We start from the raw sequence: 19,573 nt of genomic DNA, 5'->3' as shown, positions 1-19,573 counted from the left end.
TCGGCGGAGTCAGGGTCGTCTACGGAGCCCGGCGTAATCCGATGAGCCCGTGGAAGCTGAGAGGTCCGTGGAACTTGACGAGCCCGTGGAACTTGGGGAGTTTGTAAAACCCGAGGAGTTCGTGGAACTTGAGAAGCTTCGGGGGGGTTGCTGGAGCTGGGTATATATTCCCTATACTATCCGACTAACCCTTCGTATCGCTTACTATGCTACTATACTCCTCGAATCTAGAGCAACTCTAGGACTTCTATAGCCCATTGCTGAATAATTTGTCATCAACTTCTTACATTACCCCAAAACATGTCTCGGTATGCAAATATAGCTCTAGTAGCTAGTTTTGTTTTATGATATAAACCACCTATGCAATGATTCCTTAGACTGACTGGCTTTGGTATAGACCAGAGGAAGAATTTATCCGTCTCACAAAAGTTGATGGATTTGTTTCCGAGACAGAAGCGGAAACGGTCTTTAACCAACTGAAACCCGTCGCGCCCTCCTTCCTTATCGGAAAGTGGAAAGGTGGCGACCTCGATACAGGGCATGTTGGGCACCAAAAGCTCAGTGAACTGCGTTGGGCTGGCAAAGACTTCCGGTCCGAGAATGATGGTGACCCAATCATGGTTTTCGACGAGCAAGGGAACCGAATTTGGAATAAGGACTGGGGCCACTGCTCGGTTAGTTATATATATGCCTTGCTTCCCAATCATGTCACTGTTGTTTGTTACTGATGTGAGTTTATGGTAAGCTTCGTGAAATGGTTTTTCGTGGTGTGACTTCGACTGCTATGATCTATGATGAGAAGCCCATTTTTGACCATTTCCGTTATGTTGATGATAACATTGTTGCAGGGGCTATGGATTGCCCCAAGGTGTTTGGATCTGAGTCTACCTACTACTTCTATCTGACTCGTCTTGAATAACTGATAGGAGAGAATATATATATATATATATATATATATATATATTTAATAAGAGTGTTCCTATCGGATCTGGAGATTTCTCCGAAATACCGAGTGGCATTGCACCTGGTCTTGGAGGTTGCATACAAGTAATACACGTTACACGTAGAGGTGCCTTGCGATAATAGCGGCCGGCCTACATACCCATTGCCAAAGCCATATCCCCTACTCTCGGGTTGAGGGTGAATCTTACGAGGAATACGGCACTTGGTCTGGCGAGTAACATTCAAAGGTTGCTTGATGCTAAGCCTCGATAGTACTGACCCCGTCATCAAAGCCGCTAGCTCTCTTTTTGCCCACCGAGAATTCCAAGTTGAGTCGATTCTCCTTTTCCATCCAAAGCCCGACGCCTATCCCCAAGCATCCAATCTCAGCAAGCTTCTCGAAGCCCCCCGCACAGCCACTCCAGGCGTCCCACGAGGCACGAGACAGCGAGACATTGCAGAAGGTGCGATTATGCTTTCGGCAAGCTCCACAGAAGGATCTGGCTAACGGCATCACGCTAGCTGATATCCTCCTTGCCAAGAGTGATTGGTCCGCGTTCATCGTATTCCACGTATTTGGACGCAGTGGAGAACAGAGGGCCCCGCTTTGGGGTCTAGCCAAACATTGAACATGCAGAGAAAGCGCGCTGGTGGCCGTAACAGGACAGGAGCTGAGACTTGACGTAGGGAAGGAGTGATGGGATGGGGGTCGATGCGGTGGCTGTGAGGCAGCGTATTGGTCGGATTAGGTGGTTTGGTTGATGTTGGGCGATTTTAGGGCTTCAGATGGCGAGAGACTAAGGCGATGCTGTGTTTGATGTGTTACTACCTGGTAGGTATGCCTAGTAGTGTCCATGAGAGAGTATAAGTAGTGACGTTGAGTTACACATGCCACGGCGGGAAGTCAGATTGCAGCTGAGAATCAATATACAAGACTTATACCTGAAGAAACAAGACCATATCGCTCTAATACTTGACACTTTCATATTTTACTTGTGCTACTAAACAATACACAATCGTCGTAGTCACCGGTATACACAATGGCTGCTACCGCAACTCAAACCGAGGTGCTCTTCTTCAACCGAAGGCCCTCACGAACTTCAACTGCGGCGTCATCTCTTCCGCCAGCCTACGACCCCGGCAGCTACGAACTCAGGCCCCTATCCACCACTTCCTCAAGCTCCAGCAATTCTCCTCCTCAATATGACACCCTCGATGCCGGCAGCTCGTCCTCTTCATCTCAACCAGCATTCCACTGCACAAAGGCCTTCCAGATCGAAACACGAGGCCAACCTCTCATTGCTCTACCCATTCCTCCTCGACCGGTTCCCATCCCCGTATACAACGTAGATCTCTCTTCAGATGCCGTTACAGGTCTCGCCTACGAGTCACTTCGTCCGCTTCGAAACTCGGGCAACTGCAGTCTTATCCGGGCTGGTGACTCGGAGGAGAATCCCGTCTGTCGCACTACATATCGATGGGGCCCTGGTAGACCGCCCAGGATGGAGCTTACGGGAGACATGGCTCTTGATGAAGAGTTTGAAGTCGTGAGCAAGGGACTTACTACGAGATCGCAAGTGTTCCGCACGCATCTTGGTACATTCCAGTGGCGTTATGCCAGACGCGAGGAGAGGAGGGCGGCTGGAGCGAACAATTTGATGGTGCTCGATCGGATCATCATGGTGGCTCTTGAGGGCGGAGGCCAAGAAGAGAGGGGGACTCCCGTGGCGAAATTCCTGAGGAACGAAATGGTGAGGACGCCTGGAACGAAGGCGACGACGGCTGGGAACGGGGGAAGGCTGATGATGAATTTGACCGAGTGGGAGAGGACCAAGGGGGAGGCAGAGCAGCTGGAGGTGTTGGTGGTTGCTAGCTGCTTGTTGATGCTGAAGAAGGAGGTTGATAGGAGGAGGATGCAGCAGGCTATTGCTACGACATCGCCGTGTTATTTCGCCGCGGCGGCCATTCACTGAGGGAATGGGTTGACGATGAAGGGGTTATATGAAAGATTGAACGATACCCGTTGACAGATATCATTTTTTTCTTTGTGTTTAATAGAATGATGCATACTTTATTAGTCTATATGTTCTTGTAGCCGTACAGTCAGCGTATGTATCATGGCTAAACGATAATGAGATTCTATAACTGAGTTAAAAGGGATTCGATCTAAATTGCCGTCTTCTCTCCTCTACCCAGCTCCAATATCTCCCCGTTTGGCCGTCTTTCATCCGATATAGTCATCCTTTTGAGATCTTTCTTCTTGCAATTCGCATAATACGTCACGCAGCAGCCATTCTTTTCGCCAATAAAGGGGTCATCAGTAGATGACTTTCCCCACAGCTCCACGACGAGCACCCATATCGACAAGCCCAGTGTGACGGATATCAGATCAAGGGACCGAAGCGAATGAGCCAGTGGCAAAAAGAACATGGCAATGCAGGCGGCGGCGCGATTTGCGAGCCTGATGTTTTTGTGCAGCTGAAGGGTGGGAGGGTTCATGTGCTCATGCGAAAAGGAGATGGCTCCCATGGCAAGAAGAGCAATGGCGAGGCCGTAGCAGTAGAAGAAACGGACGCCCGCATTGAAGTGGTCTTCAGCGCTCTCTCGGTAAGGCTCTGCGAGTTGTTCCGGGTTGGTGTCTGGAACGTCCGTCGCCAACACAAGTCTGGATAGAGCAGACGTGGCGACGATGTAGCCCATTACGAACAGTAAATGGGCAAACTCCCAAACTCCCGCTACATCGTTGTTAGTAGTGTGTTGACAACAAGAAGAGTATGCAGAAAACGATACCTGAAATTCGAGAACGTCGAATAGCATGCAGACTCAAGTTGCTGGCATCAATGTCAAAGTAAATCCAGTTAAACGTAAAGGCTTGCATCAAGCCAAGTATGGCCTTCCCTAGAAATGCATTGATGTTGTAGCCGCCTTGGCTCTGGAAGAGAATCGCAACCACCGAATAACCGAGAACCAGAGATACGAATGCGTTCATCCTTTCCACTCGATGTTCGATGCTGATAGCGGGATAAAACTCAAACATGCCGCCGAGACGCTTCTTCCATACACCTTCGGGGGCTTTGCCTTGGCCATATAGGAAGAGACCAAGGAAGAAGACGTGTCCGTACATGTCGAGGAACAGCGCCGGAACGATGAATCCCAGGCGACCGGGCATGTCGACGTGGATACTGGCGATCCACAAAGCCGTTGGGATAATAGTGCCGATGATTTGGCAAATCATGACGCCCTTGATCATGGGTAAGAGATAGGCGGTTATGCCGTAGAATATCGCGGTAAAGACTCGCGCGGCGAGGTAGAAAGAGACGAGTTGTACGTAGGTGTTCTGTGCCGGGTCTTCGACAAAGATATGCGTCATGTTTGTAGTAAATCTATCATCAATTGTCAGCTTAAATCTTGCGTCGACTTGTTGTTGGGTCAGGCCCCTTTACCCAATGAGAGTTGAGATGCAGAACAAAATCTCCAACCTGGTGACAACGTCGTCTGTCTCAAACCAGCTGAGTGTAAGAGTAATGCTTGTCCATATCCTCCATGTCATGACGAATGTGATGACGAAACGGAGCAGCTCGTACCCGGTCGCTTCTTCTGCCATGTGCTCGCCATTGGAATGAATGATGCCAACTGTTTGGTTGTTAATATCATTCACTGGTCAATTTTACCCATCCAGTATAACAAACATCAACATACCATATACGAGATCCAAAAAGAGTTCAATGGCCATGATTTCCGTCTGCTCTGATGTTCTCCATAATAAACCTTGGTGAAACCATTGTCTAATCACAGGCCGCTTAAATAGCTTAGTGGTCTCACCGCGACGGTCACTCTCTTCACGCTGCCCACGGGATTTCTCCGAGATGGAAGTATGTGAAGAAGTAACAGGCGGATCTTCGTCATTGTAGGTTCGCACAGCAGCGTCGTAGCCAAACTTGTTAAAGTTGCCATATAATCCTGATGCTTGGTTCTCCAGGCGTTCCAGTTCTGCGGTCACCGATGAAAGCTGAGTTTGGACGTCTTCCCATTCTTCAAATGCGGGCCCGTGTTGTTCTCGCAACAACTGCCGGCGCTCCTCATGGTGATCTCGGGATTGGCGGAGGTATTGACTGTGCTCTATGGAGCCGTGAATAACTACCTCTACTTGGGTATCGTTGTCCCCCTGATATTGCCGGCGAATATCCTCCAGGTCCTCGGGCAGCGTCACAATGATCTTCTTGCCATTAGGGAGGAGCAGCTCTTGCGGCTTGCGTCGTCGTCTCTGTAATGCAGAAGACATGTTTTCTTTGAAGTTGACAAAACACGGTCGCACACAGGTAAAGAAGTTGTAGAGCAAGAGTAGGAGCAGTTTAACAAAATATCAATGCCTTTTGAGCATGAGGACAATGTAACTGCATTGCCAAGAAGAGCTCTGGTGAGCAAAGGCGTGGAGGGAGTCTGGGCCAATGCGTGTCTCATCTGAGATTCCATTGGCGCTATTACCAAATTCTTCCGTCGAGATGAAAGACTTTCATGTTTTTACTATTCGGGCTGCGTGTCTTTCCTATTTGGGCCAGGACTATGATCATCTCATCAAAGGAGAGATGCCAAACTAAAGCGGAATTGCTGACTTCAGCATCTTGGCTTATGCTGGACTTGCTGATGCAATGCCGATTAGACCCTGGCAAAACAGATACTATTTCAGTCGTGCACGCATGTCTTGAGATCTGACACGATCCTGGTCGGTACAAGCCGAGACGATACGTAAACCAGCTTTGATGAGCAGCAGTCTAAGTGTACATGTAGATAGGTACCTGGTATAGTAGGTATGTAATTCAGGTGTAAGTGATTGCCTATGTATGTAGACATCTATTCTAGTACTGAAGTATTCAAGGGAAGATGCTGACAAGGGCTCCAAAGGCGTGCTGGATCCCGTTTGCTGTAAATAGACGAGATCCCGCACTGCCGACGACAGCCGATGAGTCAGCAGCTCACCTGCACGTGACTTTTTCGAAGCCTCAGGTGTTAGCGCATACTCAAGCGCTCGATTCTGGCAAAGACTCAATCGGCATCAATAACAACGCCTATCTTCGCCGTTCAACCCATCCATTCGCCAAGATGACTGCTGCGTGGAAAGCCGCCGGTTTGACGTACGTCAATTGATCCCCTGCCGAATCGGTGTCGCCCTCACCGTCCCGAATGTCCCCACGACCGCTGCGTTGCGACTTTTTTCTGCCGAACTCTTGCGAGCCCATAGACTGACTTGCGAATGAAAATAGCTACAACCGCTACCTGGCCGTTGCCTCCCGTGCCATCCGCCGAAGCCTCAAGGAGGACAAGAGAATCAATGCCGAGCGACGTGCTGTTTCCGAGCTGCGATTTGCTACCTGGAAGGTATGTTGACTGGACGAAGAACGAACAAGAGCCGGAACCGGGTTGTTAATGCCTCAGTAGAACGGCAAGGCTGGTGAGCCCAAGGATCTTGCTGCCGCCAACGCCGCCGCCATGGCCGAGAGCGCCTCCTCTTAAGCAAAACGTGTTGGGAAAAGAACGGATGAGAGGGGCGAAATGATGTTGCTATAGACGCTTGGAAGCGACAATGAGAAAGGCCATGCGAATGGGGCTGGAGTTCCAAATTGCTGGCGTTGTAAAATAAACAATTGCTGCAATACATGAATATACTAAAGCAAATTAATCGTCCAGCAAGGGCTTCTTGAGTGTTTGAATAGACCCTGCGTCACATTCTGAACTGATATAAATGTCCATGGGAGGGGTGACTGTGTCTGCTCACCCCAAATTATGTACATGTACGCTACCTATGAATGTATGGTGGGGAATGCGACTGAGATCTCACATGAAGCTATTGGTCTCGTGCAAAGTCGCAATCCGGGTAAATCTCCTAAAAGGAAATGGAATTTATGCCCTTTACCATGTAAACTCACTGCTTGATTGCCTATCGAAAATTAGGCCTGTAAAGTACTGGAGGGGTGTTGCTCAGCATCTGGCGCTGTCTTTCGTCCGTCTTAGGTCTGTGTCTCGGCCCGCGAAACAGTGCCTGTCTCCAGTAGTCACCAAAATTCACACCCCATTTCAAGCCACCGCAAGGGAACATCGAACTCAACATTTTCTTTTTCTTTTCTCGTTAAAACAAGGAGATAATCCGCGCAACAATGCCAAGCTAATATCCCCCTGAGCGTGAACCATCTACAACCATGGCTGACTTTGGCGTTGGGGTGCCAGACGGTGCGAAAAGATGCTCAAGCCATCACAATCTCCCCTCATCCCCAGCAAATTTCTAATCTGGAGGCCGCGCAGAAATCGCGAGATTATCGCTGGGCCAGGGCTCTGCTCCTCAAGATATGCTGCCGCCGAGCATCAGGAGCGATGGCATAGCCGTCGTGGACATCACAGCAAAATTTTCAGATGCTGTCAAGAGTGAGTAATCTGATTGCGCTCTTGTGCAGTGCACGTAAGCTGATGCCGAACAACAGCCCTTGAGCCCGGGGCCATCGTCAAGGATGGCTTCTTTACGCTGTTCGACTCCGTCGCGGCTTTGGAGGTGCGTGTTCTGCAGACTGCCTTGTACGAGGCTTCCATCTTCTTACATGGCGACAGATCATGGATCCCAAGATGGACAGCGGGTGCTCTACCACGGATGCTGAAGTGGAACATCTTTACGACGTCTCCAAACCATTACTGCCTGAGGAGGTGCTCGGCATCATAGATCAGCTTTTATGCCACGAGGTCAGTGTGGAAAAGATTGCACCATGTTATATTCCAAGGGCTCATAGTTGATTAGATGTCATGGCATCTGGGATACCCCCTCTCTCAAACCCTCTTCACAAGCTTCTACGTTGAGGCTCTCTCAACGCCGGACCCCCGAAGCATCCAAGAGGCTTCATTTATTCGCAACGGCGGTCATGACCCAAACGAACAACCCATGCTCCAGGTCCTACGGGCGTATTGTCTGGGCATGCTCAAAAGCTGCGGTTATGTCAATGAGAGAATCAAATCGGAGCACTATTATGAGGTGAGTATCCATGCTCGGGCTACATCTGTGATTTGATCACTCAACACAAAGTATAGGAAGAAGATTTCGTCACAAACACATATAACCGCACGCTTTTGGCAAGCCTTCCAACAAGTGCGATCCGGGACGTCATAATCGAGGCCATGGCAGCTCTCAAGTCACAACGAGGCTCCATCTCTGATGATCTCATCGACGCCCTGCTGCTTCGGTTGGAGCTGAGGCACATATTCCTGGATGCCGTAGAATGCCCCAAACATATGAAGGAGCCTGATATGGCCAAGAAGCCCTGGAAGGAGGGTCTCGTCATCTTACCGGCCTTGAAGAAATCCCACTCTCTCGCTTCGCCGGTGGATGACGCTTTCAGCGCCAAGTTGCAGCGGAAGCTGGCCAGCACTATGCCTCCACGGCCCATTGTTCAGCTGGAGTTCGACGTCGCTTTCGGCCACCTGAAGAGTCTGTTCGAAGACGGCCTGGAGCTTATTGATGTTCTACACTATACTGATTCGCAGTGCTTACTCGTAAGTGACTCAGATCCAGCGGATGGCCATGTATGTTGACAACGGAAAACAGACGTTTGTATCTACCTTTCAAGCGAAGAAGCCGCAGCCTATAGTATATGTACGAACGCTATTACAGACATTCCTATTCGACGCCATGGAAGTTTTAGGGTCCATGAGCATCCGCCAACTTCTTGACGACGACTTTGCCATTCTTACGATGCCGGCGCACCAGTATCTTGATAGACTAAACGATGAAGTCGAAGCTGTTCAGGATCCACGATACGCCATGGCGCAGCAGATGGAGCTTTTCAGAACAAGAGCAGCCCAGCCGTTTCTGGATATCCTACGCACGACCTGTCAGAATCGGTGCCGCGTGAGGAGGACCCTCTGTCACCTCCTTCGCGACTGGGAGAGTCTGCAGGTGGACGCAGAAGAAATCGACCAGATCCTCCAGGTCAAGGTAAAGGAGCAGCCGACCATGCACTGGTCATCCATGGGCAGCGGCGGCGTGGAGTCTTACTCGCTGCCCCTGTCATCATGGACATATCTGTACAAGCTACGGCAGATGGAGCAGATTATCCAGCTGGGGTTTGAGCTGGAGATTTACCAGGCTGACGAACTCGCCGGCATGTACTGGTATCTCAACTACATCTCCAAGTCTCGCCTTCACCACACTGAACGAATCAAATCTTTTGTCATCAAGAGGGTTGAAGAGACGCATGGCCAGCCGGGAAACCCGGATCCCACCATCGGCACACAGCTGCAACGATCGCTCATGTATACCCGCCTATCATTGCTAGACGCCGCCGTCACCTGGGAGCTATCCGACTCGCTGTCTTGTCTGTACACCGTCTTGAATCGCCTCAAGCTCATCAAGGCACCGCCAAGGCCGTATGGTACCGACGAATTCCGATACGAGATCCGGATGAGACCGTTTGCACCAGTTGGTCTTCCCGTCCTGCCCACCTTTGAAGAGTTTACGGCCGGAACGCTGCAACCCGACACGGAGATTGATGAGCTCTTTGAGTATGCAGAGAGAGCAGTGGAAGGCGCCAAGAGAGGCTTTGAGGCTCTGAGCAAGATGACTGCCGAGGAATCCTTCTCAGTCGGCTCTCACCAGCGATGGGCCGCGGCCACCAAGAATGGACTCAAGTCGTGTATTGCTACGAAGATTGCCATTTCAGCGGTGGCAAAGGCGGTGGAAAAGTCAAAGGATCTGGACAATTTGAAGATCAAGGTCGAGATTCCCACTCCGCAAAAGGCATATCATGAATCATGGATTGTCCCCAAGATAATGCCATTAGCATGATAGTAGGCTCATGTAAATATGTAATAAAGGAAAATGAATTATTGAAATCGCATCTTTTATTTCCACGCCCCCCGAGCGTTTGTAAAGGAGATTAAGAAAAGAGAAAGAAAAGAAAAGGTCCAAGGTATCCATTCGTGACATACATCCATCAACTTAAAATTCGTTCCAAGTCATTCCGGAAACCCATTCTATACCCCCAGGGATATTAACCACCCTTTCATAACAGTCACCTTACTTGTGGTGATGGTACACTTATGGTACAGCCCAAGAAAATTACATCCCCTATCTACTGGGCCCCCAACATGGCGTCTGATCCAGTGATATAAGTTGTTGGAAGAGAGTGCATGTTTTTTTTTTCATGGTAGCAAGCAACCGCCGGTTGTGGTAGGGGCGGCTTTACGCCTTCTTGCGGCCCATCCTGAGCCTCACCATCTGCTCGTAGAGAACATCCTTGAAGGCGAAGAGGAAGGCCGCCGTTAGGACGCTCTGAGTAACCTTGGGGCCAATACCTGTAATTTACTTTTTGTTAGTCTCTCATGGTTCCTTGACATGCTCTTTTTGCAGTTGTAATTGACTCACCCTTGTACAGGCCAGAATAACCTTCGTCCTTGACGACACGGCTCAAAGCCTGAGACATGTTCTCCTTCTTCTCGCTATGGGCAGCGACGTGCATCTGGCTCTTAACAGTGATGTAAGGATATGTCACCGAAGTGGCGAAAAGCTTGCCCAAGGCCCCCAGCACAAACGCCATGGTGGGAGTGATCTTTCTCTTCTTCTCCACGGTATTCTTCATCTGCTCAAAGAGCGTGTATTGGAGAATGGGGTTGATGACCAGCACCAGGGCTGGGATGACGCCGGCGAACAAGGCCTTGGGTCCCTCGTTCTTCAAGAGGGCCATGAGGGTCCCCAGAGTGGTGGGAGGCTTGACCGCCTTGGCGCCGGCGCCGGCCTCGAGATCCGGGTCCTGTCGGCGCGTTGTGATGCGCGTGTTGACGACCCAGATGGGGTTGGTGATGATGACGGTCGCGGAGCCGGCAATGGCGCCGGCGATCATGGACTCGATGGTGGTGAGCTTCTTGCTGGCGCGGCCGGAGCGGGTGGCGGCCTTTTCGAAGAAGGCCCTGGTCCATTCGTACCAGTAGTAGTAGATGAAGTTGGTGACGCTGATGCCAAACAGCGCCGAGTTGATGCCCGAGTAGAGGCCCGAGACGCCCTCGCGCGCGATGATTTTCTGGATGGCTTCGACGAACTTGCTCTCGGCCTTTTTGGATTCGACTTGGGCTCTGGTGGAGAGGGTGATGAGAGGGTAGCTATTATGAGAGTATCCAGGTTAGTCAAAGGGAATCGCTCTCGTGACGTGACATGGCGATTCTGTAGCGAGATGGAGGCATCCTACGTCAAAATCATGGACAAAATGCCACCGCCAGCCCCGGCCAGGGCATGTGCGACATTGTCATTCTGGGGAATCGGAGACTTGGAAGCCATCGTGCTGGATTATCGAGGAATTGAATCGGCGGCTTGGTCAGCTTGTTGGTGAAGTTACTGCGACGCCTCTTTGCGACCAGTGACTTTTGCTATCGAATTGGTGCCCGACGATAAGATGATGCAAGAGTAAAACGGCGGGTTCCCGGATCGCATGCGATTGTGCGGAAGCTCGATGCTATATCGGCGAGAGAAGCAAAGGGTTCTTCCAGGCGTGTAACCGTCGTCGATGGGGCCCCTGACAGACGCAAGCCGAGGTCCCTGTTGCAGGTTTGAAGCCGGCGGACTGGGTCTGTAACCGCATTGTTCCGCTTTAGCGCGGCAAGAGAGCGCTGGAATGAAGTCATGCCTCCCCCGTGGCAGGGCGCTAGTGCGCTGAAGCTTGGGGGCATGGCATGTGACTTTGGCGGGGTGTTTGGGGGAGCGGCTTGGGCGGTTTGGGCGGCTTGGAGGCGCAAGGATTTCTGGTACAGTAACGAGAAGATCGATCAGTGGATTGTAGTAGGAGGTAGTATTGTGATTGGAGAATTGCGGGTGCCGAGGTAGGAGCTGGATCGGGGATGGCGGCAATGACTAAGTGGCACGCGGGTGTTTTAAATTGCCTGGATGCTGTTAGTTAGTGCGAGCAAGAGACTTTGGTGTGTGTGTGTGTGTGTGTGTGTGTGTGTGTGTGTGTGTGTGTGTGTGTGTGTTGCTTCAATGGCGTCCGGGAATGAGCCCTGTCGAGTCTGGGGAAATGAAGAGCATGTCACTAAGCACCCTCCCGGAACGTGAAAGTCACTTCAATTGCATGTGTACATGTGCATATCAAGTCCATCAAGCAGTAACAGGTGAAATGCAGCGGCGCCGGAGTAACGATACTGCGACAATAAGAAAGTTTATGTCATTAAACTCTGTAAAAACTAAACGCCCAAGGTGGATCGGCTAAACCTCTGCGGGCGGTATCCGAAAAAGCCAGCAGACTGATGTAGCTTTCCTCGTCTCCGTCGGTGACGAATACCTCCAACGCTTCCCCAAGCCTCTTCACGCGGTGGCTGGTCCAACGCTTCGTGCCCATGTCTTCTGCGACAACGGATCTGGAATGAAACATTCAGATTGCTTTGCTGCAGATGCCCCGGCGCAGGAAGGCCGGATCCCAACCCGCTTCGTACAACCTCCGCTGGCACAGCATCGCGGACCCCAACACGCCTAGTGTTGATATTATGTCCTCGCCTGACCCGCTCAACGAACCCACTAGTATATCGTATCCTAGCTTTGCGCCTCAGTCCACGTCGCGTCGCGTCTCACGCAGCCCGCAACGGAGAATCTCGCTAGCCTCGCCCAGGAAACAGAATCTATTGTCGCCGCGGCGGTTACTGGAACCCGGCGAGACGGAGGGCGACGACGACATGGCCTCTGCATCCAGCGGCACGAGGAGGAAGCTCTTCAAGTCGCCGGTTCAGTCGCCCACAGTGCGGCGCAGGGCGGATGACACAATCACGACCACGGTTCCGCTGAGGGAGTCTGCCGAAGACGAGCTCACAGCGGCGGTAACTCCTAGTAGGAGACGAAGCCGCGCTCGACCTTCCAATGGAACACCTCTTCCTACGGCGGGAGTCAAGAGGAGGGCGGGATCACCAATCAGCAGAAATCCACGTCGCATACGTGATGAGCGATTCACGGGGGGAAACACTGAGGAGCTACATTTTGATGAGAAAGAGAATGTTCAGGCCACGCCTGCAACCGCAAAGCGAGGGCGTCCGCCCAAGAACAAGGCCGTCCAACCGTCCAGCGAGCTAGGAACCGCGAAGCGAGGGAGAAGACGACGGGCGATGGCCCCCGATGAGTTGGTCGGAATAACGGAAGAAGCAGCACTTGAAAGAAGTTTGCAAGATATTCGCCGGCCAAGTGAAACCCAGCCTCCCTCGAGGCGACGTATCAATGGCAGTGTTCCAGGTGCCGATGCTGCATCCAATGCAGATACAGAATCAATGGACGATGACGATGAGCCGACACCCAAAGCCTCAGCACAGCCTTCAACAATATCATTACCTTCCAAAAATAGGCCGCTAGGAGCTGCTGGTAGTAGAGACACTGAACGTGCTCCAGAGGCAAGCGACCATTCCACCGTGGATGAGCACCATGACTTTAGCTCTCAGACCAACGACACGATTGCCCAGGGTGAAGATTTTAGTATGATCTTCATGGACTCCATTCCTTCTTTGCAGAACAGTTACATTGGCAACAGCACTGCCCATGATGATGACGAACTTGGCGAAGACACACATATCATAATCAACAATACTCTGGCCTCGCTAAGACAGGAAGTCGCTCAAACCAGCGATCCGGTAGACATCACAGAGGCAATCGAGATCCCAGAAGTTCCCGAGCTCGAAGATTCGCCAGAAAAAGAGGTGGAATTCATTCCGATCATACGGGAATCCGCCAGAAATGCGCGTCTGAGTGACAGTCCGTGGTGGTCCCGCAAACCTAAGAAGATAGGATCATCACCAACAAGACATCAGACGACGCTGTTAAGGTCAGCTGCAAAGAGGTCAGGGAGACTGTTCAAGTTCGACCAACGGGAGGAGGAGCCGACGCCCACTAAGATTGGTAAACGACCAACATCCGCACATTCCCGAGAGAGCCAGTCCAAAGTTTACGAAGACTCCTTCTCCGAGATTCCTCAGAATTTCCTTGATTCTGCTACCCCTAAGCCCATCAATTTTGCCGCCACTCGAACCGAAAGAGAAGTTGATTTGATGGAGTACGGATTGCATGGAGAGGAAGAGGAACCAGCCGAGGAGGAACCAGCCCAGCATACCGAAGAACCCGCGGAAGACGACGTTGAAGAACATGGCGAGGAAGATGCGGAGGAAGTAGCAGACGAGGGGCTATTAACTGCGCAAATCCAGCGGACGGCTGGGCCAAGTACGATTAGGCTACCAACGCCGCCATCGCCCGACATAATAAGTTCTCCCGTACGAGATGTCGTCGAAGAGAGTGAGGACGAGGCACACGAGGACATCAAAGGGCATGAAGAATTCGAAGAGCGCGAAGGGCAAGAGGAATATGAGGAACACGCAGAACAAGAGGAATCTGAACATGCGGAACAAGAGGAGTTTCAAGAACACGAAGAACATGAAGAAGATTTGGAACTGGAACTGGACCTGGAGTTGGAGGAGGAAGGAGAAGAAGAGCAGCTAACAGACCGCGAAGAACACCATGAAGAAATGGGGAACAATGAGGAGGAGGCAGAAGTGGAAGAGTTTGAAGAGCATGGGCTGCAAGATGAGGAAGAGGAAGAAGTGGAACAACTGGAAGAAGACATGGAAGAAGACGAAGAGCCGCAGGAAGAAGAGGGAGAGCACGATGAGCATGGACAAATCGAGGAGTACAAGACGCACGAGCACGAGCACGAGCGTAGGCATGAACACGAGCATGATGAAGACGAGGACAATGGGCACGAACATGATGAGCACGTGCATGATGAACAAGAGGAGCACGAAGAGCCTCTCTACGCTTCACATCGCTTGGGAGCAAACCTGTTCGCACGCCGTCAGCTTGCACACAAAGATTATTATGCTGACGAAGAAATGCGCTCCGATCCTCTAGAGCAACCCGAGCAGTTGGAGCCGACACCTGAGTACGAAGCGCAGCCGGTGAAAGCCACACCACTCCATCAGATGTCATCGCCACTCCAGGACCCTCAAACCGTACCTCCAGAACCCGTGCAGTATCCGGCAATCCGACCTGTCCTTTCTTCAATAATGCGAGCTGGCCGTGTTTTACAAAACGTCACTTCAGATCCCCCATCACCGGGAGACCGAGAGAAACATCTGGGAAGCCCATTCAGGAGCTCCGCAAGCAAAGAGTCATCGCAAGGCGCCAAAGATGACAGATATCAGCTCTCAAGCAGAAGCCCGCCACAGATGTTCCCTTTTGGTCGTGACCAATCGACCATTAACAGGGCACCTGTAAGTCCCAGAGTCACTGCCAATACCGAGGCTTTCAGTGTGAGCATTAGCGGTGTACGCCGGCCACTTGATATTGGGGCAAAGGAACTGCTACATAGGAAGCGACCATCATCAAGAGAATCCGTCGCAAGCTCTCTGGGCAATACGCCACCGAGTGGCAGTGCCACGAACTGGTTCGAAAGGGAGGGTCCTATAAGTCCTCTTGTAAGGGGTGTTAACTCGTTCCTGCAATCATCGCGCTTCTCGAGTATTAGGCATGCTATTCCTTTTGTTCAAGTTGATGGCGCTGGAGAAGATGAAGATGAAGAGGAGGAGCGAGCGGAAGAAGAGGGGGCTGAAGAGGATGAAGAGGACGAGGAAGTGGAAGAGCAAGAGCAAGAGCAAGAGGTGGAAGCAGAGGAGGAGGAGGAGGAAGAAGAGGAGCAGGAGGAGTTTGAAGAACCAGAGCAGCTGGATGAGCCAGAGGAACTGGAACCGGAACTGGAACCGGAGCAGGATTATGAAGAACAAATGCAGGAACCGGAACCCGAAGAGGATGAAGAAGAAGAAGAAGAGGACGAAGACGAAGACGATGATATTGATATCTGGGAATACGAAGCACGGCGAGAAGTACCACCTCACCAAGAACCCCAGCAGCAGCCGCTAATGCCACTGGCACAAGAGCACGGCACGGCACCGAGTCATTCAAGTTCATGGAGAGACGCAAACCGAGCACCTGCTGCAGCCGTTGCTGCTCCAAATAATCTGTCAAAGTCATCTCGCATGAAACAGTCGCTTAGCCGGCGCGCTGAGGAGAAATTTGAAGGTGAGGAGCACTCTGTGATATCACGGAATCAGCAAGAACAGGAGCCCGCAACTGCGTCAAAATCCAAGCGGTTTGACCTATCATCTTTTTTCTCCTCACCAGCTGCTATCCCCGGCTTGTTGGTTGAAAAATTCATGTCACCCAAATCCAAAAACCGTGCTGAGGCAACTGTTCAGCAAGCGGAGCCTGCTAAACCCCGACAAGAGCCTCCAACAGTGCCCGCGACATCAATCTTTTCAAGACCTCCTCAGAATGGAATTGGTCCGCGAACTGTTCGTCGCAAGGATCCTATATCTTCAACTGTTCGGCCTGTTCCTCTGGCTGATGAGCAAGTGGCTCAGCAATCCGCATCTCCTGGCACTCCTCCTGAGGAACCTTCTCTTCCCGTCATTGCTCAGAAGCAAAACTTTACGCCGCGGCCGCGGCAATCTAGCGAATCCTTCTTCCAGCCTTCGTCCTCTCTCGCAGCTGCAACCCCCCCAAGGATGCAGTTGACACATGACGACATTCAAAGGTGGCAGCTCGAAACCTCAAATGCGAGCGGAAGTTCGCCCACCAGCCCATCCGCATTGAGGCCACTGCCGTCAAAGCACGCCTCGCCAAAGAAATCAAGTCTTCGTTCTCCTCTGAAACCCCATACTCCTGGACGAGTGGTTGAGTTTACAAGCAGCGTACTGTCGCCTCAAGATCAAGCTCAAGTTCGCGAAAAACGCAGCCGAGCTAATGCAAACGTATCCCAGGAGGATATTCGCGCCACCGCCGCCGTACCGACCCATGCAGAGCCGCGGGCAGGCAAAGGAAGCATGGGCAGGCAGCAGCAACATCCCCCACAGAGACTCGCCCCAAAGATCGTTAAACCCGCAGGCGTGACAAAGAAACGATCAACAAAGAAGCGAGGAGGACGGGAGCCCCCCTCCGAGACGGTCTGGACCCGTGGACACTGGATTTTCCTCGATACACTCTTGCAAATGCGGCGACAGCGCCCCTTTAGCGAAGAGTACGAGCCTGTCTCCCGACGGTACCTTGGAAAAGTCGTCACTAGCATGGGCGAGTCTTTAGTGCTGCAGAAGTGGCATCTCGAGTGCGTCGACGCTTTCAAATCCCAGATAGGTGGTTGGGATGAAGGCGAGCTCGCCAAGAGACTTTTTGCGCTCATTCTCGGAGAAGCACAGCGGCGTCGAAACTCCGTGGGCTCATCTCCCGGAGTTATCTTTCATTGATTGAGATGAAGACCAAAAAAGGGTCTACTCTTGTTTATCATATTAACCTGAAACTTGCTCTGCCGGTACAGTTGTATTTTTTTGGATTCATGACTGGCGGAAACGGAACACATTGATTTTGTAGATTTTTTTTTACACATTTCATCGGCGTTGGGGAGAGTCAAGGAAAGGTACCTGAAGCACACAAAACACAACGACGTATGCATGAGTTGGCGTTGGAAAAGGGGAACTGGTTTGATTTACTTTTGGCTCTGGCTAGGCTTTTGGCTTTTCGGTTCGGGGTTTGCTTTTTATTACAACTGTATTTAGGAAAAAAGATACCACTTTGAGCGGTTGGATTGTTCGGTTCGGTTTGGTTTAAGGGGGAAACATGGTTTAACTTTTTTTGTTCATACTTGGATGAACTACCATAGCTTCTTGTATGAACGAATCTGTGGAATACGGTACGGTTGGCTATTCTATTACCCCTTTGTCTCCATGGAGAGAACGAATTATGCCATGATGGAATGAGAACAGTCATATCTTGAGTTACACAACTGTACCTTTCTTGCATCACATAAACGATAGTAGGATGAAGTGTTTCAGTAGGGACGGCGAGTCTTTTGGATGAATGAACGCCTCATCTACCGTGACTAACACATTACAATACAAGATCCATCCTCTCTAGCCATCACTCCCATCTCCCATGCCCATTGTATTTTTCGTCTACTCAAGCATGGAGGCCTGGTTTGTGTACAGCACATCCACAACGTTGCTCAGCTTCTCAATAGTCGCTAGAGCAGAGTCATACGACTCATCCCGCTGTGTCTCATCGTAAATAATAAGGCAGCCAGCACCCTGGTCCAAGACACCAATGATGACCTTGTCGAGAATCATCTGCGACAACTTCCTCTCCACCTGCTGGGTATCGAGACCCACCATCTTGGCGATGTGGTCAATCTCGACTCGTGAGAAGGGCTCAATGACCTTGATGAGATTCTGCTCCAGCAGGGCATCATACAGGCGGCGAAGGTGGTTGCGGATGAAGGTGTCGCTGCCAAGCTCGTATCGGTAAGCAGACAGGGCTCGTTCGTACTCTTCCAAAGATCGGTTTGCGTGGGCACGGGCAATGGCCTTCATGGCCTCGAGGTTCTTTCCAGCGTATTTGACAGCCTGTTTGGATGCCATGAGCTGGTTGACGTCATCCACCAGATTCAGCATGATCTTGCAGAGGAGCATGTACTGCAGCGCAGCCTGGGCCTTGGGAGCCTCTTCCTGGGTGTGATATCCGTCCAATGCCTCGATGAAGTACGAGAACGCCGTGTTGAAGTCCTTATCTTCAGCGTGGAGCATTCCGCTCTGCATATCGAGGTTAGCCTGCAACAGCGGAGGGGTGTAAACGCTGGCAGCGCTCGTCCTCGCGCTCGTCAAAGCAGCACGAGCCTTGGGAATGTTGCCCAGGGCATGGTAGACTCGGGATTCGAGGAGCTGGACCTCGACGAGGCGGAGCTTGTCGTCGAGGCGCTTGAGCTCACGGAGAAGGCCGTTGATGAGGGTGAGGGCGTCGTAGTAGGTCTGCTTGGACATGTAGAGGGTGACCAGGCGGACTTGGAGATCCTGGCGCTGGAAGGCACGGCGCTCGGAGGTGGCCCATTCTATGCAATCTTTTGTAACGGCAACTTCGACGTCGACGCTGTTGGGGATATCTTTGAAAAGGTCCAGAAGCTGGCGGACTGTATATTGTCAAGGCATCAATCAGTCAGCGTTCATATAGCTCAAAGGTTAAGCTTTGAGTCGGATCATCAAAAGACGAGACATACCCAGCTTCGAGGACTTGGCCTTGGCGAAGGATGAGAATACCGTCCGGCTTTCCTGCACCAGAGTGACGAGTTCCTGAGTCTTCCTGTTGGAGAGGTTAGCTCAGCAAATGCAATGCCGCGGCCACCACAACTGACTTCTCATCCCGGTAGAGTTCTCCCAAGCTTATCAAAGCAGCTTCATATTCGCGCGTGGCGGCGTCTGAGGTTGCCGCAGGGGCCTTGGATATGATGTCTTTGAAAGCAGCCTCTGCCTTTCTCGGGTCCGTCTTGACGAAGTCTTGGGCTTCCTTGACCCGGCTGGAGTCGCCGGCAGCCATGGTGGGAGGGGAGGAGGTTGAATCGAAGTCGGGGAGCTTTTAAGCGAGGTGTTTCGGCGAGGGAACGGTGGTGACAGCGGCAGAATCGTTAATCCGATGTATTGTCCCGTCTATTGCAGGGCCGAGGATGTCCGGCTTCGGCTTGAATGGTCAAATGCTGGTGTTGAATGAAGCTCAAGTTGATGCCGATGCACAATCTCGATCTGAGCTTCGCTTGTCCCTCCAGGTAGC

General features: G+C 51.5%; 8 protein-coding genes across 8 annotated transcripts; 5 read left to right on the top strand and 3 right to left on the bottom strand.

Moving 5' to 3' along the window:
* Positions 1–300: 300 nt before the first annotated feature.
* Triagg1_6486 (uncharacterized protein) lies at positions 301–919 on the top strand (the record flags this gene model as incomplete). The annotated part of the gene is made up of 3 exons (XM_062901115.1): positions 301–308; positions 398–674; positions 746–919. 3 exons carry the CDS (start codon positions 301–303, stop codon positions 917–919), a joined length of 459 nt encoding a protein of 152 aa, XP_062754423.1.
* Positions 920–1,982: 1,063 nt separating this feature from the next.
* Triagg1_6485 (uncharacterized protein) lies at positions 1,983–2,915 on the top strand (the record flags this gene model as incomplete). Its single annotated transcript, XM_062901114.1, has 1 exon — positions 1,983–2,915. One exon carries the CDS (start codon positions 1,983–1,985, stop codon positions 2,913–2,915), a length of 933 nt encoding a protein of 310 aa, XP_062754422.1.
* Positions 2,916–3,108: 193 nt separating this feature from the next.
* On the bottom strand, positions 3,109–5,224 carry Triagg1_6484 (uncharacterized protein; the record flags this gene model as incomplete). The annotated part of the gene is made up of 4 exons (XM_062901113.1): positions 3,109–3,677; positions 3,733–4,325; positions 4,386–4,575; positions 4,642–5,224. The coding sequence occupies 4 exons, from the start codon at positions 5,222–5,224 to the stop codon at positions 3,109–3,111; spliced, it is 1,935 nt and encodes a 644-aa protein (XP_062754421.1).
* An 818-nt stretch (positions 5,225–6,042) lies between these two features.
* Triagg1_6483 (uncharacterized protein) lies at positions 6,043–6,453 on the top strand (the record flags this gene model as incomplete). Its single annotated transcript, XM_062901112.1, has 3 exons — positions 6,043–6,074; positions 6,204–6,318; positions 6,379–6,453. The coding sequence occupies 3 exons, from the start codon at positions 6,043–6,045 to the stop codon at positions 6,451–6,453; spliced, it is 222 nt and encodes a 73-aa protein (XP_062754420.1).
* Positions 6,454–7,136: 683 nt separating this feature from the next.
* On the top strand, positions 7,137–9,763 carry Triagg1_6482 (uncharacterized protein; the record flags this gene model as incomplete). The annotated part of the gene is made up of 7 exons (XM_062901111.1): positions 7,137–7,167; positions 7,240–7,359; positions 7,416–7,483; positions 7,540–7,668; positions 7,724–7,954; positions 8,011–8,472; positions 8,525–9,763. 7 exons carry the CDS (start codon positions 7,137–7,139, stop codon positions 9,761–9,763), a joined length of 2,280 nt encoding a protein of 759 aa, XP_062754419.1.
* Positions 9,764–10,159: 396 nt separating this feature from the next.
* Triagg1_6481 (uncharacterized protein) lies at positions 10,160–11,248 on the bottom strand (the record flags this gene model as incomplete). Its single annotated transcript, XM_062901110.1, has 3 exons — positions 10,160–10,272; positions 10,343–11,073; positions 11,160–11,248. The coding sequence occupies 3 exons, from the start codon at positions 11,246–11,248 to the stop codon at positions 10,160–10,162; spliced, it is 933 nt and encodes a 310-aa protein (XP_062754418.1).
* A 1,106-nt stretch (positions 11,249–12,354) lies between these two features.
* Positions 12,355–17,226, top strand: Triagg1_6480 (uncharacterized protein; the record flags this gene model as incomplete). The annotated part of the gene is made up of 1 exon (XM_062901109.1): positions 12,355–17,226. The coding sequence occupies one exon, from the start codon at positions 12,355–12,357 to the stop codon at positions 17,224–17,226; it is 4,872 nt and encodes a 1,623-aa protein (XP_062754417.1).
* A 705-nt stretch (positions 17,227–17,931) lies between these two features.
* Triagg1_6479 (uncharacterized protein) lies at positions 17,932–19,342 on the bottom strand (the record flags this gene model as incomplete). Its single annotated transcript, XM_062901108.1, has 3 exons — positions 17,932–18,938; positions 19,026–19,108; positions 19,161–19,342. The coding sequence occupies 3 exons, from the start codon at positions 19,340–19,342 to the stop codon at positions 17,932–17,934; spliced, it is 1,272 nt and encodes a 423-aa protein (XP_062754416.1).
* Between the last annotated feature and the right edge of the window lie 231 nt (positions 19,343–19,573).

This window comes from Trichoderma aggressivum (assembly GCF_033847375.1).
Source record: "Trichoderma aggressivum f. europaeum strain CBS 100526 chromosome Unknown scaffold_026, whole genome shotgun sequence".
Lineage (NCBI taxonomy): Eukaryota > Fungi > Ascomycota > Sordariomycetes > Hypocreales > Hypocreaceae > Trichoderma > Trichoderma aggressivum.
This window is presented reverse-complemented; position numbering and strand designations above follow the sequence as displayed.